Genomic DNA, 24,273 nt, shown 5'->3' on the forward strand with positions numbered 1-24,273 from the left:
GTCCTTATCACTCCACTTTTGCTGATACTTGTTTTTCATTCCAACTGTTTTCAGTCCTTCTTTTGGCTATAATTGGCTGCCGAGTTTCATGGCAACACTCTGCGTTGCTTTTTAAGAGAGCTGCGATATTTATTTTGGCTGAATGAGGAAGTTTTCTCTGCAATGGTAATAGTGATAAGGGGGAGAAAGAGCTGGCAACGGGTGAGTTTGATTGAGTTGCTTTTGACGGAGGTGGGTGTTCTTTGGCAGCGGTGATGAGGACTCCAGGGGTAGCTTATAACACCACATGGTAGGGTTAGAAAATAACTGTCCCGCCAGGCAAGGGTGGTCGTGTGGGGGTAAGTGTGGGGGGGGGGGGCGTCTCGGGTCCTGGGGGTGGTTGGGGAAGCAGGGGCGGCCCTCAATTGGGCACCTGTGCCTGTTTGTCGGTACCCCCTCCCCTGGGGCGCTGAAAGGCTGCCAGCTTTCACTGGGCAGCTTTTCACGTCTACCGGACGCCTGCTTGCCAAAGGTAAAATCCCCGTGGAGGCGGTTGAAGGCCCTTAAATGGCCATTAAGTGGCCACTTAAGGGCCTTGATTGGCCTGGGGTGGGTAGTACATTTCTCGACCTCCCCCCTCCCAGCAGGGTGGAGGTAGGAGCGGGTCGGGAAGGCCTCCCGCTCAATTTTACTCCACCCCCCTCCACCATCCGGCTCGATGGGGTGGCATAAAATTCCGGCCATACACACAGATATACACACTCAGAGAAAAATACACACATATACACAGATATACACACACACAGACAAATACACACATACACACAGATACACACACTCAGAGAAAAATACACACATATACACAGATATACACACATACACAGACAAATATACACATACACACAGATACACACACACAGACAAATACACACATATACACAGATACACACACAGACAAATACACACATACACACACACAGACAAATACACACATACACACAGATACACACACTCAGAGAAATACACACATACACACAGATACATACACACAGACAAATACACACATATACACAGATATACACACACAGACAAATACACACAGACACACAGAAACACACAAACAAATACACACATACACACAGATACACACACTCAGAGAAAAATACACAGATATACACACATACACAGACAAATACACACGCACACACAGATATACACACACACAGACAAACGCACACGTACACACAGATACCCACACACACAGACAAACGCACACAAATACACACAACAAAAACATACATACATACACACAGTCAGACAAACACTGTAATTTTCAGTGTGTGCAGGCATGGATCTACCAGTTGTGGATCAGCCGCCTGTTTTACACACAGCCACACACACAGATACAGATACACACACATACACACACAAACAGACATTGTAATTTTCACGTGTGTACAGGCTGGGATCTGCCAGTTGTGAATCAGCCAGCCTGTTTTACACACACCTTTCCCTTTCTGGTGACATCAGTGGAAAGTGAGACCAAGCAGGTTGTTTAACAAATGAATGATCCGCAATCGGCAGTTTTCCACCTGCGTCCAAAGTAAAAATTACACACATCCAGGTCAGTGATCAGCACAGGAAGCTTGATGGATCTCTCTAATCAGAAATACTGAGGCCAACTGATGTGTCCCTATCAGTGCTGAGGGTGAGGCAGTGAACTCAGGCTGAGGATAGAACCTGGGACATTCCTAATCCACGGTTTAGTTTCAAAGCATCTTCTACCCAATGAGCCATGGGGAGAGTGCTGAAATGGAGCAGCCCCCATTTGACCTGGGCATAACAGGCAATAGACATGAGAAAGAAAGGTTTGGTTGTGAAACCTTTGAGTTAAAAGTTTGTGGGTTCAAACCCCATTCCAGGGCTTGAGGCTCATAACTAAGGGTGATGCTTCAGTGCAGGATTGGGGCAGTGCTACATTGTCAGAGGTGTTGTCTCTTTGGTCAAGTGTTAAACTGAGGCCCTGTGTCCTTGTTCAGTGAATGTAAAAGATCATGTCGTGCTTTAGGAAGAAGAGCAGGGAGTTCAAGGACAGAGGAGGGAATCTATGTGTGGAGCCAGAGGAAATGAGCGAGGTACTAAATGAGTACTTTGCATCAGTATTCACCAAAGAGAAGGGCTTGGTGGATGATGAGTCTAGGGAAGGGAGTGTAGGTATTCTCGGTCATGTCGTTATCAAAAAGGAGGAGGTGTTGGGCGTCTTGAAAAACATTGAGCTAGATAAGTCCCCAGGGCCTGATGGGATGTACCCCAGAATACTGAGGGAGGCAAGGGAAGAAATTGCTGGGGCCTTGACAGAAACCTTTGTATCCTCATTGGCTACAGGTGAGGTCCCAGAAGACTGGAGAATAGCCAATGTTGTTCCTTTGTTTAAGAAGGGTATCCTGGATAATCCAGGAAATTATAGGCCGGTGAGCCTGACATCAGTGGTAGGGAAATTATTAGAGAGGATTCTTCGGAACAGGATTTACTCCCATTTGGAAACAAAAGCAAGAGGCAGCATGGTTTTGTGAAGGGGAGGTCGTGTCTCACTAATTTGATTGAGTTTTTTGAGGAAGTGACGAAGATGATTGATGAAGGAAGGGCAGTGGATGTTGTCTATATGGACTTCAGTAAAGCCTTTGACCAGGTCCCGCATGGCAGACTGGTACAAAAGGTGAAGTCACACGGGATCAGAGGTGAGCTGGCAAGATGGATACAGAACTGGCTCGGCCATAGAAGACAGAGGGTAGCAGTGGAAGGGTGCTTTTCTGAATGGAGGGATGTGACTAGTGGTGTTCCGCAGGGATCTGTGCTGGGACCTTTGCTGTTTGTAGTATATATAAATGATTTGGAGGAAAATGTAGCTGGTCTGATTAGTAAGTTTGCGGACGACACAAAGGTTGGTGGAGTTACGGATAGTGATGAGGATTGTCAGAGGATACAGCAGGATATAGATCGGTTGGAGACTTGGGCGGAGAAATGGCAGATGGAGTTTAATCCGGACAAATGTGAGGTAATGCATTTTGGAAGGTCTAATGCAGGTGGGAGGTATACAGTAAATGGCAGAACCCTTAGGAGTATTGACAGGCAGAGAGATCTGGGCGTACAGGTTCACAGGTCACTGAAAGTGGCAACGCAGGTGGATAAGGTAGTCAAGAAGGCATACAGCATGCTTGCCTTGATCGGTCGGGGCATGGAGTATAAAAATTGGCAAGTCATGCTGCAGCTGTACAGAACTTTAGTTAGGCCACACTTAGAATATTGCGTGCAATTCTGGTCGCAACACTACCAGAAGGACGTGGAGGCTTTGGAGAGGGTACAGAAGAGGTTTACCAGGATGTTGCTTGGTCTGGAGGGCATTAGCTATGAGGAGAGGTTGGATAAACTCGGATTGTTTTCACTGGAACGACGGAGGTGGAGGGGTGACATGATAGAGGTTTACAAAGTTATGAGCGGCATGGACAGAGTGGATAGTCAGAAGCTTTTTCCCAGGGTGGAAGAGTCAGTTACTAGGGGACATAGATTTAAGCTGCGAGGGGCAAAGTTTAGAGGGGATGTGTGAGGCAAATTCTTTACACAGAGGGTGGTGAGTGCCTGGAACTTGCTGCCGGGGGAGGTAGTGGGAGCAGGTACGATAGCGACGTTTAAGAGGCATCTTGACAAATACATGAATAGGATGGGAATAGAGGGATACGGTCCCCGGAAGTGCAGAAGGTTTTAGTTTAGGCAGGCATCAAGATCGGCGCAGGCTTGGAGGGCCGAATGGCCTGTTCCTGTGCTGTACTGTTCTTTGTTCTTTGTTCTCTTGATCAATATTCCTCCTTCAGCTAACAGTACCAACCCACTCCTCTACCTCTCCCCTCATAGATTATTCTGGTCATTCCTCTCATTGCTGTTTTTGGAGCTTGCTGTGCACAATTAGTTTGCGTGCTTGACTATGCCAGAAGAGTGATTACACTTCAAAGGTGTTTCATTGGATATGAAGTACTTTGAGATACTCTGAGAATGTGGGATGATAAAGTGCTACGTAAATGAACATTTGTTCTTCAAATACCTCTTATTTGATAGGTACATTATAGTATCAAGCATTGTAAAAGGGGAGAAATATTGAACCCCCGTTAAATGTTAACGCATAAAGATTGATGACAAAACTGAATTTATCATTAAAGGTTTCTCGACATCTCCATGTGGCTAAAAAAAAATCAAATAAACTACAGCTAAAGGTCACATGCGAGTCAGATGGCACCTTACAACTGGCTGTGACCTTGAACCAACTCTAACATAATTTGTTTGGTATGTAGAGAATTCCAAAAGGGAGAGCCCATAACTTGGGCTCAACGATGCAGAGCATCCAGACTATAATCGAAACCTGAGGATTTTTTTTGTAAAGTAGCTAAAACCAGAGCGGGATTATTTATTCCAATGCAGTTGGTGCTGATCTTTGATCTCGAGCCAATGTTTAAAAGTTGTTCTCAAGACTCCGCTATACATCAAAAGGAAAATAAAAAGAATTATTCAAACAATTTCCGCTGGTTGCCCAAATGATTTGCACTGTGTAGGAGTTTCAGTGTGTGGGATTGTTTGTAAGTTGTTCTCAAGATTCTTTGCTATACATCAAAGGGGATCGAAAAAAAGAAACAATTTCCCCTGCTTGGCCAATTGATTTAAGTTGTGTGGCTATTGTGTAGGAGTATCAGTGTGAAGAAAGGAGGTGCAACTGAAACAGGAAGAAGTATTGACAATATAAGGAATGGGAATAGAGTTTGTCAGTTTAAATGGATGTTCCTAATATTACAGAAAGAAGTTAGGCATTCAGCAGGTTATCTAACACCGTGGACAGGTAAACTTCCTCTAGTGGGATATCAGTTAGGGCTATCCAATGAGGTTTCGCTTGGCGGCCAATAGGCCCTCAACATTAAGTTGTAAGATTCGGAGAGCATGCCCTATTGCCATAAAACCAGAGGTTGCTCAATGTTGAGACTGGTGGTTCTGGGGTGACTGGGATTCCGCAAGGGGGCTCTTTCAGAGTCCTTTCATTTTCTCTTGGAATTCCGTCTGTTGGTAGATCATTGGCAACAGCAGCAGAGGTCAAAACCAGAAACAACCTATGAACGAAACTTGCTGGATCTACGTGGGGTGCTGCTTCCACAACACAACAACTATTACAACACGTATTAAATGAATACTTTGCATCTGTCTTTACCAAGGAAGAATATGCAACCCAGGCAATGGTGAGAGAGGAGGTAATTCACACACTAGAAGGGTCTTGATAAAGAGGACATATTAGTTAGGCTGTCTGTACTTAAAGTGGATAAAGCACCAGGACCAGGTGAGATGCATTCAAGGATATTGAGGGATGTGAGGGTGGAAATTGTGGAGGCACTGGCCATAATTTTTCAGTCTTCCTTAGATTCAGGGGTGGTACCAGAGGACTGGCGAATTGCAAACGTTACACCCTTGTCCAAAAAAGGGTGTAAAGATAAGCCCAGCAACTACAGGCCAGTCAGTTTAACATCGGTGGTGGGGAAACTTCTAGAAAAAATAATTCTGGACAAAATTAATCGTCACATGGACAAATGCAGATTAATTAAGGAAAACCAGCATGGATTTCTTAAGGGAAAATCATATTTACCTAACTTGCTAGAGTTTTTTGAGGAGTTAACAGAAAGGGTTGATGAGGGCAATGCTGTTGATGTGGTGTACATGGACTTTCAAAAAGTGTTTGATACTGTGCCACACAACAGAATTGTGAGCAAGTTTATAGCTCATGGAATAAAAGGGATAGTAGCAACATGGATACGGAATTGGCTGAGTGACGGGAAACAAAGAGTAGTGGTTAATGGATGTTTTTTGGGCTGGAGGCAGGTTTGTAGTGGAGTTCCCCAGGGGTCAGTGTTGGGACCCTTGCTTTTTCTGATATATCTTAATGACCTAGACTTGGTGTACAGGGAAAAATTTCAAAATTTGCAGATGATACGAAACTTAGCAGTATTGTGAACTGTGAGGAGGATAGTGTAGAACTTCAAAAGGACATAGACAGGTTGGTGGAATGGGCAGACAGGTGGCAGATGAAGTTCAATGCAGAGAAATGTTAAATGATTCATTTTGGTAGGAAGAACATGGAGCGACAATATAAAATAAGGGTATAATTCTAAAGGGGGGTGCAGGAATAGAAGGACCTGGGTGTATATGTGCATAAGTCATTGAAGGTGGCAGGGCAGGTTGAGAGAGCAGTTAATAAAGCATACAGTATCCTGGGCTTTATTAAGAGGGGCTTAGAGTACAAGAGCAAGTAAGTTATGTTGAACTTGTATAAGACACTAGTTCGGCCTCAGCTGGAGTACTGTGTCCAGTTCTGGGTGCCGCACTTTAGGAAAGATGTGAGGGCATTGGAGAGAGTACAGAAAAGATTCACGAGAATGGTTCCAGGAATGAGGAACTTCTGTTATGAAGATAGATTGGAGATGTTAAGACTGTTTTCCTTGTAGAAGAGAAGGCTGAGTGGTGATTTGATCGAGGTATTCAAAAAATCATGAGGGGTCTGGACAGAGTAGATACAGAGAAACTGTGCCCACTCGTGAAAGGATCGAGGGCAAAAGGGCACAGATTTAAAGAATTTTGTAAGAGAAGCAAAAGTGACATGAGGAAAAGCTTTTACACGCAGCGAGTGGTTAAGGTCTGGAATGCGCTGCCTGGGAGTGTGGTGGAGGCAGGTTCAATTGAAGAATTCAAAAGGGAATTAGATGGTTATCTGAAAAGGAAGGATGTGCAGGGTTATGGGGAGAAGATGGGGGAATGGAACTGAGAGAGCTGATATGGATACAATGGGCTGAAAGGCCTCCTTCTGCACTGTAACAATTCTGTGATTTTGTGAACACTCTGGACCTCAGCACTTGCCCTATCATACTCTGCAGCAGAGTACTGTGCACCTGTCTGGCATAGGTCATCACACACACACATCTTGTTGATACTCAACTGAATGCACCAATGCATATCATGACTGGAACCCCTCCCCAGCTTCCTGTCCTCGCAAGCATCACTCTCCCATACATTCGCCAACTGAAGAAAACCCACAAGCTGATTGAAACCATCTGTGCTGCATCTCACTTACCACTCCATAATGGCATCCACCTACAGCCCACCTTCCATCTCGGCGCCCCATATGGAGCAACTTTCCTGAGCAAGATCCTTCAGTAGACATCCTTTGGATCAAGGAATGGGAAGCACAGGAAGTCACTAACAAGTTCCTTCTGACAAACCCCACCTGTCAAATGGCAGGCTTTGAACTACCACAGTGAGAGTGGTCCTTGCTAAACAGGTTCAGGACAAGTCAGAGCCCCTGCGCAGCCAACCTCCACCCCTGGGGCCTCAGTAGAAACCCTTTATGTATTTTTGGAGAGACAGGAACAATGCTGCACATTACCGAGGAGTGTCCTCACTACAGACTGAGTGATGGACTTATCACCTTAAACTCAGCAAATGAGGAGGCTATCACTTGGCCCCAGGGATTTGCATTTGCTAAAGAAATAAAAGTTAGGGCTATACTATATAATACAGTGTCTGGGATACTTCCTGTACTGGGCTATCGGTTAACATTATACTGTATAACACTGAATGAAAATCATTCTAAAATGTTAACTCTATTTCACTCTCCACAGATGCTGCCCGACCTCCTGAATGTTTGCCATCATTTCCTGCTTTTATTTCAGATTTCCAGCATCTGCAGTATTTTGCTTTTGTTTTACATAGTATGTACAGAAACCGGCCAATCAGCCCAACAGGTCCATCCGATGTTTATGCTCCTCACGATCCTCCTCCCACTTTTTTCTATCTCGCCCTATCAACATACTGTTCCATTCCTTTCTCCCACATGTACCTATCCAGCTTCCCCTTAAATGCATCTAAAGTATTTGTCTCCACTCCTCCTTATGGTAGCAAGTTCCACACTCTCACCACTCCCGAGTAAAGATATTGCTCCTGAATTTCTTATTGGATTTATTAGTAGCTTATATTTATATTTATGGGTACTAGTTTTGGACACAAATGGAAACATCTCTACATCTACTCTAAAGCCCTTCATAATTTGAAAGGCCTTTCTCAAGTCACCTCTCAGCCTTCTCTTTTTGAGAGAAAAGAGCTCCAGTCTGTTTAATCTTTCCTGATAGTTACACCTTCTCAGTTCTTGTATCATCCCTGTAAACCGTTTGTTCTCACCTTCTCTAGTACCTCTATATCCTTTTTGTAATATGGAGACCAGAACTGGGCACAGTACTCTGTACAACACTGTGACTGGGACATATCCTGCACTGGGATATGCATCATAATCCAAATCAATAATTGTGATTTTGATTTGATTTGATGGATCAGATTTGAGTTGCAGTAATTCCTTGTGTGTGCACGTACTGAAATACCTGAAGAGTACACAATGCAACAATCTGGTATTGAAGGGCGGTTCACTGTGTTCCCATTAGCTGCATCACTGATTTTTAAAAGATTTTTATGCCACTTGGACTTTGCTCACCAAAGTGTATACTTATAATAAGGTTGAAAGCTCATGTGATACTTACTGGTTTAACAGGTGTCATTTTGTCTGCTAGGCTTCTCTATCCGAGGTATTCAGAAGGAGAACAGAAAGGCAATGTGTTTTGATGGCATCATTCAAATAATACAAGGAAATATATAGGCTGCAAAATTGGGCTCCGAAGCATCACTGGTGTCAGTGCTACGGGAAACTGGAGGTGCTGTAAAGGGTAGCCAATTCATTTTCAGCAACTTGCAGTGTGGCCCACGCAGTGCACCAATCTTGGAAGTGCACTAGCAAGGCTGCCGCATGTGTGTTCCGGAAAGTGTGCAGAGTGGGCAGATCATGGCATCATTCAGTGTCTTTCGATGATTTGGAGCCCGACCTGCCATTTTGGACATTGCAGGCCCACTTAGCGTTCCATTTGAACAGGTGTTCAGCTGCACAAGTGTTTTTTAAAGACATCAGCATGCAGCTTTTAGGTGAGGTGCTTTTTACTTGCAGAGTTAGTGGAAGTATTGTGGTGTTGGAGGATCTCTCACACATTGTTGGAGTCAAGGAGTGGTGATGGACCTCTGCAAGGAGTTGAGTGGAGTTTGACGGTCCCTGAGCACAAAGCCTGCTCTCACTCCTGGGGGCTATAGTTGCAGTCCCTCTTGGGCTGCAACACAACAGGGAGATGGGGCACAGATAGCAGAGAGGGGAAGCTGGGTGCAGAGGGAGGAGGATGAGGAGGGGGGCTCTCAATAGAAGTCCAAAACCACCTAGGGTATTCAGGGTGCATTTCTCCTACCTCCACCTCAGCCAGGAGCAGTGTCTGAGGCGGCTATCACTCACCAAGGAGGTGGTTACTGAACCGTGCCTGCAGCTGTGGAGCAGGCCGAGGACTGCCCTGGCAGTGGCCGTGAAGATCAATTTGTAAACCTCAGGAACCTTCCAGGCTGGAGCCAATGACATTGTCAACATCTCTCAGTTTGCTTTGCATTGCTGCATCAGGAATGTCCCAGAGACCCTGTGCAGGAGAGAGGACTTCAGAGTCTTCCCTCTAAGCAGAGAGAAGCAAGAGAAGTGAACAAATGGCTTTACGGGGTAGCAGGATTCACAATGGTGCAGGGAGCCATCGACTGCACACACATGGCTCTTTGGGTGCCATATCTCAATGGGAGATGTAACCAGAACTGCAAAGTATTCCATTCCCTTATCATGCAGTTGGTGTGAAACCATGCAAAGAGTGACATACCAATGAATGTGCACTCTCCTAGCAGCAGCCATGATGGTTGTATCCTGCACTAGTCATCTGTTCCTGCCACAGTTGTGATACACGATGAACCAGAGGCTGACTGCTTTCTTACAAGAGCTAACTGATCTACATGTGGCTTGTGACTCTCCTCTGCCACCTGACCATATGTGAACAGCATAGGTACAACAGGAGCCATGCTGCAAGCAGGAATGTCCTGGAGCAAACCATCAGCGTTCTAAAACAACTGCCTGGATCACTCAGGGGAGAGCCCTACAAAACTCGCTGGAGCATGTCTCCAAATTCATGGTGATCCACTGTGTTCGACACTACCTAGCTCTCATGAGGGTGCAACCCTTATCACCAGACCTTCAGTGAGCACCTCAAGAGGAGGAAGAGGAGGAGGAGGAAGAGGAGGAGAGGGAGGGAGGAGGCATCAAGGACCCCATCACTCCAGGTGGGCTATCCATGAGCGGCTAGCCAGACTTCAGTTTCCGTAAAAACATCCCCACATCATCATTGTTCCACAATTCCCCGCCTTTCCATCCTCTGCTATGGGTTATTGCAGCATCCTCCTTACCAAAGTCCTGAAACAAAGTCAGCATAAACTGACCATTCCATACTAACATTATCCAACAACACTTCCAATAATACATACAACATTGAACTATTCACCCTTGTGCATTCGTTTAGTGTCTGTCCTGTGGATGCCTTTGCCTAGCCTAGTGCTCCTTACACAATGCTACCGCAGGGGCTGCAGCATGGTCGGTGGAAGGCTGCTGACTTTCACTGGGGGAGACTGCAGACGGCCTTGCAATACTCCCTTGAGCAACTCTGGACCTTGTGGGTCCAGCTTCCGACTACACCACCTTGGCATGGGTGGCACTAATCTGGGCTGGCTGACTAAGAGCAATGCCACTGGCGGAGTGGCAATGGTAGGAGTACAAATGTTGCCTACCTGAGAGATGACAGCAGATTCATGTTCCATGGAATCACTGGCAGTCCCCCAGGGCAGCATCTCAACAATCCTAATAATCTACTGGAGCAGAGATTGCTAGACTGCTGTGTGAGCCTGCAAGCTCCTTTGAACACTGGTGTCTGCAGCCATGATGGCAGCAGTCCAAGCCTGGCTATAGGCATCGATCCCATGACCTCAGTCTGAGCTTCTACTGCCTCATTCAGATGTTGGGTGGCATCAACTTATGCTACAATGGAAACTGAGCCATTGTCCATCAGATGCTGCATCACAGCTGGGTCTGCAAGTGCTATCGTTGAGTTGACCACCACTTCCATGCTGGAAAGGATGGGCTCCAAGTACTGTGCAAAGCCAGTGCCAAGTTGGATCTGGATTCCTCCCTGCTCCTTGACAATGATAACAGGCTCTCTGGCAGGCCTGCCAATGCACCAAGCGTTTTTGTGTGCGTGTCCGTCAGCATTCTCCTTTACGCCGCCACATCGAGGTCCTCAGCTGCAGAGCTCGTCTGTGACCTTGCCATCCAGGGAGCTGGCACATGAACTATCCTTTCCCCTGGCTTGGCTGCAGCTCACTCATGCCAGGTGACTCACCACGTGCTGATCCCTCCTCTATACTGCCCTCCAAAGTAGGCACGGTGCCAGTACCTGAGCTGTGAGTGTAAGATGAAATTACAGTGTCTCTTCATCAGATATGTACTCTTGCTTGTGAAGCTGCTCTGGCTGGCCAAACAGGAGCCCTTGGGTATCTGAAAGCATAAATACAGAAGAGGAAGGTTGGGGTGAGGGAAGGGGGAGGAGGGTTGGGTGGAAAGCAAGAAGTCCATGGTCACACCATCTGCAGTTTACACTTGGTGCCAGATTGAGGGATGAGGATGAAGCAGGATTTGAGAAGGGGCATAAGGCAGGAACATACTGTCATCCTGAATATTCTCTGCACTGCTGGTTGCAATGACCTCGGTCACTGCCGGCCCAATATTTCGCAGCATCATCTCCTCCAAGGAGCTCAGGAAATGCAGGCATGCCTATCTCCCACCGGTTCTCTGCTGCTCCCTCCTGTTATGTTCCACCTTGTCCTGCGAGAGAGTGAAGAGTGTCAATGAGTGTGTTGCAATGTGTCTGGGTGATGTACTTGTCATTGCTGAACACCTGGAAGTATGGGGAAACTGGGTGTGAGGCTTGCAGCAGTGGTTAGTGTGTGAGGATGAGGTGAAGCTTACGAGTGATAGGCATGAGTCCTCATTGCTAGGAATTGCTGATGGGTGAGTGATGGAGGTGTGATGCATTGAGCGGCATGTGAAGATGGTGGTGCGGTGGGTGGGAGATAGCATTCATTGAGCTTGACCTCTCATGTGAGGTCATTGAACTTTTTGGAGCACTGCAACCGGGTCCTTGAGGCCAGACTCCTTTAATTGACCCTGGTGGCTTCCTGCTCCCACTCCCTTAGCAGACTACTCCTTGAGGGCCTCCTGTGGAAACATGACCTCTCTCCTCCTTTTCACCTTTTTGACTAAGGCATCCAGCATCTGGAGGCCCTCTCTCTGGCCTGCTGCTCCATTGGTACTCTATTTCTTCTGAGAAACACTTTTGGACTCAGTTCCACCACTTGCTGCAGCCAGAATGCACCTCCTCTTTAAGAGGTGGAGGCTAGCTGCAACATGTGCTAGCCACAAACGCACACCTGGACCCTCTGTGATCGTGTGGCCAGTCAGTAGTGTGTTTATCTCCGTGCTGCACGCCACAATCACACTGGTGCACAGGCAGCACTAAGCTTGTGTGCTGCCTGCATTACCTCGACTGGGGGCAGAGCAATCGCACTCCGCGATCTTCAGGCTTTAAAACTGGCACCATCCAATATTTGGCCTATAGTCCGTGCCTAGGACCTTGTCACTCTAGCTGGCCAATTCAATCTGATTCAAGTCCTTTGTAGCCAAAGTTGAATGGAGATGTTTTGCAGCCTTACAGAGAACAGTCTCATTAAAGTTGGTAGGAATACTGAGGAAACTACACTCAGTCTCATAATGATATCAACATCAGAGTGTCAGCTGTAGCTCAGTGGTAGAAGTTATGCGTCCAAGTCTGAAGTTTGTGGGTTTAAGTCCCAGTCACAGTACTACAGGTGTTCTATACTGTTGGATGATCTGTTTTTCAATGAGGCATTAAACTGTGGGCCCTCTCAGGATGTAAAAAATCCCATGGTACTATTTGCAGAAGAGTTGTCCTGTGCAATATTTGTCCTTCAACCAACATCACTAAAACCAATTAATTGGTCATTTACTTAGCTTTCTATGCAAGTTAGCTGCAGCATTCCCATACAATACAACAGTGTCTCCACTTCAATAAGTATCTCATTGACTGTAAAGTGCTATGGGATGTCCTGAAGTTGTGAAAGGTGCTATATAAATGTAAGTTCTTCCTCTAAATTCACCAAGCCCCAACAGGGAGTGATGCAGTGCAGTTGGAGAATTGGCTTGACAGTGTTGCAGTCCCTGATTCGACTCATACTCCATTTAAACTTAACCATCTGCTGGAAGCTTGGGATCAGTGAGTCAACCTCAAAGAGATCACTGCTACTGATGTGTCACAGCCACTGATGTCTTCCTGCACCTATTACACGGTGGAGTAGGCCAATTTTAACCTAACCTCCCCGGTGCCCCAGGTCAGATGAGGTCAGATCGCCCACCCGTTACATCTCCCCTCTCAGCCCTGCCTCATTTTACTTTCCACTGACTACAGTGTAGAAAGGGTAGATGATCTATTCCTATTAGTTTCCCACCCCAGGCAGGTTATTTTAAACTCATCTCCAGCATATTAGCATGTGTACAATGAACACACCATGACCCTTCAGTACAAAATACCTCAGTTTGAGTCTATCTTAACAGAAAGAAAATAGTTTATTTATTTAGAGATACAACACTGAAACAGGCCCTTCGGCCCACCAAGTCTGTGCCGACCAACAACCTCCCATTTATGCTAACCCTACAGTAATCCCATATTCCCTACCTGCACTAGGGGCAATTTACAACAGCCAATTTACCTATCACCTGCAAGTCTTTGGATGTGGGAGGAAACCAGAGCACCCAGAGAAAACCCACACAGACACAGGGAGAACTTGCAAACTCCGCACAGGCAGTACCCAGAATCAAACCCGGGTCCCTGGAGCTGTGAGGCTGCGGTGCTAACCACTGCGCCACTGTGCCGCCCTAACTTGTAAACTTGTAACTTGTAACTTGGTGTGCAAACGAACGCATCCAAGCCTGGCCTACCCTTGGCCTACTGTGGTCCTTTCAGGACAAAAGAAATAGGCTTTCTTTCTACATATGTTTTCTATTGAGCCTATGCAGCTACGTTTCTCCACATGAGGCACCCACTCTAATTCTACTCACCTGCTCATTCCCTACAACCTTTAACAGCCCAGCCAGTCTAATTCCACTCACCTGCTCTCTCACCATAACCCTTTAATATCCCACTAGTGTAATTCTACTCTCTTGCTCACTCCCTTTAATAGGCCATCCACTCTAATCCCAATCCTATATCCTTTAATGCACTTTCTACAAGTATGAGAGCAGCTCTACTGCTAGCCTGCACCTGAGGGCAGGGTCTTCAGCCAGGAGCACAGTCACAGAAGAAGTGCATGACATTGAAACAAGCTGATGCGGTGAAGGTCCGGTGCTGGCAGAGAGGCCAAATGGCGGCTTCTGGCTAAGAGTGCGACCGTATGATAGAGCAAATCACAATAGGCAGCCATAGACAGAGAGCAATGCGACAATGAGTGTTACAAGTTTGCGATCCTGCCTTAGATATTCTCTTGGACACAGTGCTGTAGGTCACTCCCATAAGTGGTCTGAGGATTCTTATGTTGAGGGGTGTATAAACACTGCAGTGTAATGGTAGTAGAGAAGGCAGAATCCAGGAGCCATTTTGAAAAGCCCACTCCTAGCTCACTAAAGGCAAGTACAAGTCACAGATGGGGCTCTAACTGTGGAGAACTGATTCTGAGACCCTTGGTTCAAACTGGGATCAGGACCTTTCAATATGGCTACTGTAAATGTTTCCTGTAGAACTATTCAGTTTGTGACTTAGTGTTGAGGGATTAAGCTTTATTCATTCAGATATTCATTGGTCTGAACTATAAAAGCCAAACCAATCAATAAAACCTCTTCAACTCCAGATTGAACTTCAACAAAGCTGAATTACAAATATTCAGCCCAGGTCCACATAGCAGTGAGTATGTCCTGCACAAATGCAGCTAGATACTTAGCAGAAATCGAGATAGTAAACCGACAGCGAAACTTCCAGATACAACAGGGGACAAGGGCAAGAGGGCACAGGCTCAGTGTTGTGAAGAGCAATGTTGAGAGAAGTATTTCTTTACACAAAGGGTAAGAATCTGGAACAGGTTTAGCCGGCAGGTTGGTTGAGACCAGGAGACTTGACTCATTTAAGGAACAGTTGGGTGCTGCAATGAGAAGACAGTATAGCTGGTATTCTGGAAAGATGAGAGCAATGGGCTAAAGGCCCTTTCTCATCCCAACCTGACTTGCAATCTTGTGAGCACCATCATCAAAACAATTACACGGGGAAGCAAATTCAGTACATCCTCACTCTGAGCAGATATTCCCATTGGTGGAAGTTTCCTGAGGGGTCGGGGAAGGGTGGTGGCGAGATCCCATTACATTTGCTATAATTCACTTTCACCATCAGTAAATTTCTCCAGGGCTGAGCTTAGGTGTCAGCTTTGGCTCAGTAATAGCTCTCTCGCCTCTTGAGGCAGGAAAGTTGTGGGTTCATGTCCCACTCCAGAGAGTTCAGCACAAGATCTAGCATGATACTAGATGATGCACTGTTGGCAATGCCATCTTTTGAATGAGAATTTAAATCGAGACCTCTTCTACCCCTTCAGGTGGACCTAAAAGATCCAATGTCACTATTTGTAGAAGAGCTGATTTCCCTGGCCAATATTTATCCCTCAACCAAGAGGACTAAAACAGATTATCTGATCATTATCAGGTTGCTGTATGGGGGACCATGCTGTGCGCAAGATTAGTTGCTGCGTTTCCTACGTTACAATAGTAACTACAGTTCAAAAGTACTTCATTGGCTGTAAAGTACTTGGGATGTCCTGAGGACACGAAAGACACTATATAAATGTAAGTTCTTTCAGTCAACCCAAATTCATTGACATGATGCTAGTGAATGGCCTTAGCTCCCAGAGCTCTACAAATGAAGCAGTGCTGGCTGCATTGTCAGTAACCAATGGAAAGTGGAGGATTGGAAAGATAAGCTTGAGTGAAGCAGACATAGATTTGCTGGTGATAAACGTCTTAAAATGGCATCAAGCCAGTTCCACTAAAGCATCTTTCCACGTCTAGTAAATGTTGCGCTGCACAGACAGATGCTGCCACAGTTATTAACAACACAAATCAACTGAGAATGGGATGACTGCAGAAAACTGCTGGATGACATTAAAAAGTTTGCCAAGAATTAGATTGCTTCCAGTTGCAGACTTGTTTTGCAACTGGAGCCAATTGCTAGTGTAGAAGGCGGTGATGCAGCAGAGGAGAAGGTGCCTCAGTTCTTCAGGGCAAAGGCCAAAATAATTAGAGATAGGGGGAAATGAAGTTAAACTGGAAAATTTTAGTGAATCTCAAGTGTTTTTTCATGGGGGGAGGTGCAGTCACTATTTGGAAGTAAATTTCCCAGCATTTGTTGGAAGCAAACTAATTTTACGCACTAAATAGAACCTCCTTATGGCAAAAATTGTCGAAAGTGGAGCCATCAAACTGTATAGTGCAGTACATGTCATGGAAGGAGTGGATGAGACTGAAGAGCTTTGATGTACAGCTAAGTTTTCCCAAAATCTTGTTGAGCCCTGCTCTGCTAACGATGTCGAATGCTTTAGTGAGTAAAAGGTAAAGGAGCATACTCTGTTCCCTACACTTCTCTTGTAGCTGGTGTATGGAGAAGATCATATCCACAGTAGATCTGCCGGCAGGGAAACTGCACTAGTTTCTGGGTACACTCGGTCTGCAAGTAAATGGAGTCTTTTAAGTATGACCCTAGCAAAGGCCTTCCCCGTGATGCTAAGGAGTGAGATGCGCCTGTCATTGTTGCAGTCTCCTCTGTCGCCTTTGTTTTTATATAGTGTGATGATATTGGCATCACGCATCTCCTGTGGAACAGAGCCTACTTTCCAGCAGAGAGGGAGAAGTGAAGTGAAGAATGGAGTGAAACGGTTGTGTCCTAGCCCCCACTCTGCTTGGCATCTTCTTTTCCATGCTCCTGACCTTCGCCTTCCCTGCAGATATGGAAGGAGTCTACTTGCATACTAGGTCAGACGGCAAGCTCTACAATCTATCAAGGCTGGAAGCAAAGACAAAAACACATCACGTCCTGATCAGAGAACTCCTCTACGCTGATGATGCTGCGCCAGTCACTCACACAGAGACTCAGCTACAAAGACTCATGAACTGTCTCTCCCATGCCTGTAACTTGTTCTCCTTGACTTGGTCATGGGATGAGGTGTTGCATCTCCACCCCTGATCACACTAAATATCACTCCACTGAAAGTGGTTAGTAAATTCTGCAACCTTGGGTACACGGTGACAGACAATCTGTCCCTTGATGCAGAGCTTGATACACGCATAGGGAAAGCAGCCACCACCTTTGGCTGACTTGCGAAACGCACATGAGATAACACCAAGCTGACCCTTAGGACCAAACTGATGGTTTATAAGGCCTGTGTTCTCAGCACCTTGCTGTTTGTCTGTGAAACATGGGTGACTTACAGCTACCAGGAAAAGAAGCTCAATAACTTCCATCTTCGCTGTCTGCGGCACATTATGGGTATATCCTGGCAGGACAAAATCACAAATGTGGCAGTGCTCTCAAAGACAGAGCTCCCGAGTGTGTTGACACTAATCAAACAGAGGCAGCTTCAGTGGATTAGACACGTCCACAGGATGGAAGATGGTCACTTATCCAAGGACCTTCTGCATGGTGAGGTAGCCGGGGCCAGATGACCAGTGGGTGCCCAAAGCTCTGCTTCAAGGATGCTTGCAAGTGTAACATGAAGGTCCTAAATGTTGATTATCGACCTGGGAGTCACTAGCTGGCGAAAGAGGGAAATGGTGACACATCCTGTGGACTGGTGTGCACTACCACAACGACCAGTTGCTACAGCAGCTTGGCAACAGGCACCAACATCAAAAACAACAACTCTCAGAGTCACTCAGCAGCTTCATGTGCAACACTGGTGTCAGAACCTGCCTCTCAAGGATTGGCCTTCACAGCCATCAGCAAAAGTGCACCAAGAGAAGACACCCCATCTAAACGGATTGTTTGCTGCGTGTCCATCATCTCTCATAGGCAGAAGGATGGAAACCCAAGGGGAAAAAAAGCCTATGCAGTTAGCCATCTAGAGAAACAGGGGATGGCAGTGCTGGGGAAAGGAACATATTTTGTACTCAGTGCATTCAAACATTCCCAGGAGAAGTATAGTGTACCACAGTTAGAGGGTATAGCTTTTTGCAGCCTTTCCCTCTGGCCTCACAGGGAGAATACCCCTCTCCCCACCGCCCCCACCCTGACTACTTTACTATACCAGTCTGACATGCCCAGTCATACCAAGATGCACAGTTCTATTTATTAATTTACAATTGGGAATGAAAGAAATAAATCTATTGTGTTAGGCTCCGTCATGCAGTAGATAAAAAAGGAATTGAACTGGCACTTATTCAGCACCTTTCACATCCTTGGGTTGTCCCAAAGCACTTCATGGCCAATGGAGTAACTTCTTAAGTGTACTCACTGGGGCTCAGTTTCCACAAGTGTTCTCCCAATCTATCACATAAACATCATTTATCAACAAAACATCTGGGCCTACCCTCTACCTATTAAGAATCCCAATCCTGTTGCATTCCGAATTACCCCCTCTTGGAGTGCCAATTACCCCCTCTTCTCGGAACCATCTTTTGCCACAATAACCAAGTCAGATGTGTTACTATATTTATGAAGAAGGACTTGCTCTTGTGTTTTATTTGGGGAGGAGGTTCAGCGATGAAATCTAAGTAAGATTTTTGTTATGGTCATGATACATCCAAGTGACACTGCAATCCATTCCAGTGCATTATCGCCCATGCAAATGGGCACTTTTCATAATAAGGAGTACCTTGAATATTTCAAACTGGTTTTCCTTGTCCTTGCTTTCCCACAAATCCTTTGAAAATACAATATTTGTCAAAACTTCCTGCAATCAACCAGACATTTCAGCACAAGAGCTTTTTGTATTTGTTTTGTGGGATGTGGGCGTCACTGGCAAGGCCAACATTTACAGCCCATCCCTAATTGCCTTTGAACTGAACGGTTTGTTAGGCCATTTAAGAGTCAACCACACTGCTGTGGGTCTGAAGTCACACATAGGCCAGCAGATTTCCTTCCCTAAAGGACATTTGTGAACCAGATGGGTTTTTACAACAGTGGTTTCATGGTCACCATTAGACTAGCTTATAATTCCAATGTATTTTTTATTAATTGAATTCAAATTTCACCATCTGCCATGGTGGGATTGGAACCCATGTCTCAGACCATTAGCCTAGGATTACTAATTAGATTACTAATCCAGTGACATTATCACTACACCACTGCCTCTCCTGTGTGACAAAAATCATTTGTAAAACCAATCAATCATAGAGTTCACAACACTGGAGGCCATTCAGCCCATTGCAGTTATCAGTGTCTGACACACACATACATAAACAGGTGGATTACTGGGGCTATGGAGCCAGAGTAACAATACCTGATACACAATCATACATAGTCGAGCACTGAAACAGGCCATTCAGCCCATCAAGTCTGCGCTGGCATTTACCTCTACATGAACTACACAGTCCAATCCCCCTCTGTCTTAATTCCTTTAAAATAATTTATGGACTGTACATCAACAACAGTTTGTGGCTGAGAATTGTACCCTCTGTGTAAGGTCTCGTTTCTTACCCTCTCCATTAATTTTTGTGATGCTGTCAAACTTACACATGCTTGTTATATTAAACATGCTGTGCAACTCTCATTTCTCTATACTTTGAATTGTTAGACATGGCTCACTACATACTTCATAACTACCTGCTGTCATTTTATTCACTCCATTTCAAACCAAGCTCATTCATTCTGTTTGAGAGATGCTGACACTGTAATCAAGCCAATAAAAAGATATTTAAACATCAAAGTCTGATCAGAAATGATCTGTGATTTCCGCCAGACTGAAGCAGTTTGAGGTCTGAAGTTTTGGCAAAGGCAGCCCTGTCAGGTAAGCTAGCGCAAATTGCATCTCTTTCAATCTTTGCAGGAAAGGCACAAAGGAACACTGAGTAACCTTGGAACAATGTCACATATCTTTGAATGAAAGTTATATTTGAATTTATTATTTTATCTGACAAACTCTGTACTTTTGTTCTGACACTGCTAATACATGTCTGCTCTGCATCTGTGTAGACTCGTGATGTGCTTGTATCTTAACTGTCGTGATTTACGAAACACATTGTCTTAGAGACTATCAAAGTTCTATGGTCCTACCTGGAACCTTCTTAGCCCAAATGATCATATGCACAAGTTCTTTATCAGCCAGGTTCGTTAGCAAAGTCATCATGGACGCCTCAGTGAAGGGCTTGCTGGGGTCGTGCTCGGAGTAAACCATAGGAGGCTCGGCTTCCATCAGGGTGCTGAGAATCTCTTCCGATGTCATGCCCATCAGCGAGCACTGCTTGGCGTTCCTCTGTGCTGGGCTCACACTGCTGGATGTTGGTCTGCTGGGGACCCCAGTACTTTTGATGATATGATCCTTCTCGTCCTTCCTCCGTTTGTGCTTCAGCATGCGCCCGCCCCTACGATCCTTACGGATACCTGGCAATTCAAAAAAAGGTAAAAGTCCAAACCTTTTAAGCAATGAGGATTTCAGTTGATGAAACAAAGTTAGTTCCTTTTGTGCAATTTCTGAACTGGGCTGAAACAAATACTGATGATGTTAATTAGGCAATAATGGGCCATAGAAGGTCTACATTAGTCATAGGATTGGGCACATGTCTGACTATTTTGGCAAAGCTAATTGTTAAAATAACATTAACATTTGAACTCACTGGGAAAGCAGGAAAGCAGAAAGAAAGAAAGAAAGGCAGAGAAAAAGAAAGACTTGCAGTTATATAGTGCTTTTCACAACCTCGGGATGTCACAAAGTACTTTACCGCCATTACTTCTGATGTGCAGTCACCATCATAATGTAAGACACTCGCCAGCTAATTTATGCACAGCAAGATCACACAAACAGCAATGTGATAAAGACCAGATAATTTGTTTTTAGGTGTTGGATGAGGGATAAACATTGGCTGGGACAGCGGGGAGAACTCCCAACTCTTCTTCAAATAGTGCCAATGGGATCTCTTATGTCCACCCAGGAGGGCAGACGGGGCCTAGGATTAACATCACAGCTGAAAGACGGCACTTCTGACAGTGAAGCCCTCCCCCAGTATTGGAGAGCCAGCCTAGATTATGTAAGGTTACACAGATTGGAGGATTGCGGGTAGAGATCAATGATCCTGATTCTTGCTGCTCCCGATTTTCCAGCCATTAAACCTTAAGCACCCTGTTGACTCCCTCCGGCACTGCACTAACCAGTACTTAAACCGAATGAGCAACAAACTGCTGGTGGCTGATTGAAATTGATGAACAAAGTGTATCGATGTGCTGTTCAGCTGATTGGTTCCCTCTCCCGCACGGCAAGCTACAAAACCTCATGGTTTGAATGAATCATGACAAATACAAAATAACAAAATCAGAATTAACCAAGACATGATTTTGGTTAAAACTAAGAGATTCATTAATCTGATACACATAAACAGGTGATGTGACAATTTGATAAATCTGAATTGTAGCTCACTTCAAAATGTAACTAGACTAGAAATTCCCACTCTTTTTTGAGTACAGTTTTGGTGGTATTTGAAAAGGAGAGGGAGGAATGGTTTCCACCAAGTTCCTGTTTGGTTTTGGCTTGGTTACGGAATTCTAACAAAAGGCAAAGATACAGGAGCAGGCCATTCAGCCCCTTGAGCCTGTTCTGCCATTTAATTAGATCATGGCTGATCTGTACCTCAAATCCATTTACATGTCGATGCTCCATAATCCTTGAGAACCTTACCCAACAAAAATATATCCATTTCAGTCTTGAAAGTGCCAATTGATTCCTAGCATCAGGGATCCAGATTTCTCCTGCCCTTTGTGTGAAAATGTGCTTCCTGATTACCATCCTGAATGGCCTAGCTCTAATTTTAAGTTTATGCACCGCACCCCACCCCCCACCCCCGCCCAGTTTGGGATTTCCTTCATCAGAGGAGATAATTTCTCTGTATCTACCCAGTCGAATTCTTTAATCATTTTAACACCTCGATTAGATCACCCCTTATCTTGCTGTAAATGGCCTAGGCAGGACACACAATGCCATATTCAAGAGAGATTGACTGCAGTTAGCAGAGTGGAAAAAGAGCTAAGGAGCAGATCAGGATGAAAATCTGTCTCCGTGAAACCCTAGCCTGGACATGCCCACACATTCCTCTCCCTCCACCCCCTCCGCCGATGGACCGACGAGATGCCCCCTTGAATCAGTTGTCCAGACACCACCATAAATGGTGCAGGTACCCTCACCCATATGTAGATGACCACCCCACCCCACCCCATTGCCCCACCCTAGCCCCACCATCCCCAGGACTCTCCTGATTTCAGAATTCTCTCTTCCCCGGACCCCTCCCTGTGGCCTCGATTCTTTCTTGATTTTTTCATTGAGATTTGCAGGGGCGTGACACCAGCTGTTTCAGCATCTCTACTCCTCTCACTTGCTCTAATTTATCTTCCTCTGAACTCAGGTTGCCAACACTCCAGAAGTGTCTGCAGGAATTAAAGATTAATCTCCAGGACAGTGCTGTGAGCTGGGAGAAGAATCGTAGGGGCGGGGGGAGGCATTGAAAAATTGTGTGTTTCTTTACAAGAAAATTTGTTTAATAGTTATAAAAATTTTGAGCATTGGAAAAAAGACAGTCCAGAATCATCCAATAGGGTAATGAGGGTCTCTATTTATTTTCCAGGTGGCGTAGGACGGTGGTGCTTTACTAATGTGGATGTGTTGAGTGACTAATGGCAGGAATGTAGGGATGATGAGTTGGGAGCGGGAGGTCATGTGATAACACCTCCAGGAAAATGTCCAACCAGAGTTGGCAACGCAACTCTGGGCATGCCTGTTCACCTCTAGTATTTTCCAGTTCTGATGAAAGGTCATCGACCTGGAATGTTAACTCTATTTCTTGCTCTCTAAATGCTGCCTGATCTGCTGAGTGTTGCCAGCATTTTACATTTTTATTTGGGATGAGTCATTGCTGGGACGGGCAGGGAGCAAGCAGATGTCCCGCTCCCGCCTCACTCCTGAGGTCGCAGCTGCTAACCCGGAAGTTCTAGGTTACAGGAGCAAGTGTTTTGCTTCCAATTGCAGAAATCTAGAAAACAGTCTCTCAGAATCCAGAATTGCCTGCTGGAGTTAATTAATCTTTCATAAATTACCTCATGTTTCTACAGTTTTCTGCTCTCCAGAACTTGATAAAGGTGATTGGCTGCTCCTTGAATAGGTAAGTGTCTATTAAACCACCTGAGAGACTCAATATGAAGATTATTGCAGGAGAGTCCTGGATTGGCCAGATCTCAGCCACCAAGAGCTAGTGAAATCCCACAGAACAAACTCTTACAGTGGAAATCTGAAGGACAGTAATTAGAATTTTTATGAGTTGCTGTTAAATATTTTTTTAATTGGGAAAATTAACAGTCCTCGTTTTAAAAGCAGAAAAAACATCTCACCAAAGGGACTAAAATCAGATTAGCTGTTTATTTATCACACTGCTGTTTGTGGGATCTTGCTGTGCACAAATTGGTTGCCAGCTTTGCCCATTTTGCAACAGTAACTTCACTTCAAAAGTACTTTGTTTGCTGTAAAGTGTTTTGAGATGTCCTGGGGATGGGAAATCAGCTATATAAATGCAAGTCTTTCTTTCTATAGTCAGGCACCAGTATCAAAAATGCAAAGAATCTCAGGTGATGTAGTTGGTTTAACCCCAAGGAGCTGGTTTCAAATTAGCCCAATGATTGGGATCGTAAGTCTCTGTCTCTATCTGTTATTCCTGCTCGCTGTCACTCACTCTCTCTGTCACTCTTCTTCCCTCTCGCTCTCTGTCTCTGTCTCTCTCTTAGTCTGTCTGTCTCGCCTAAATAAATAACTGATAAACTTCAATCTAGTTCCTAATGATTGCTTATGCTCACTGCCAACAATCCAATTTAATTTCAATTGAGGACTAATTTCTACTTCACAAACTCTCTAACAGGTTCAGCAAACCCAGTCTGATGTGTGGATTGGTGTGAGTGACTGCGGGCAGAATGTGACAGGTAAACTTTGCTCTCTGTCACGTTGCGTTTGGCAGTAGGGCAATGGGAGCATCTA

At 45.2% G+C, this 24,273-nt stretch overlaps 1 protein-coding gene across 2 annotated transcripts in view; it reads right to left on the reverse strand.

Moving 5' to 3' along the window:
• Positions 1-24,273, reverse strand: part of esr1 (estrogen receptor 1) — a 288,089-nt gene that overhangs the window by 101,055 nt on the left and 162,761 nt on the right. For both annotated transcript variants that reach the window (XM_068044450.1, XM_068044449.1), the window contains exon 4: positions 20,322-20,648. In XM_068044450.1, the coding sequence (XP_067900551.1) occupies positions 20,322-20,648 (327 nt within the window). The remainder of the gene's footprint in view (positions 1-20,321; positions 20,649-24,273) is intronic.

Source organism: Heterodontus francisci, chromosome 13, assembly GCF_036365525.1.
Source record: "Heterodontus francisci isolate sHetFra1 chromosome 13, sHetFra1.hap1, whole genome shotgun sequence".
NCBI classification, from domain to species: domain Eukaryota; kingdom Metazoa; phylum Chordata; class Chondrichthyes; order Heterodontiformes; family Heterodontidae; genus Heterodontus; species Heterodontus francisci.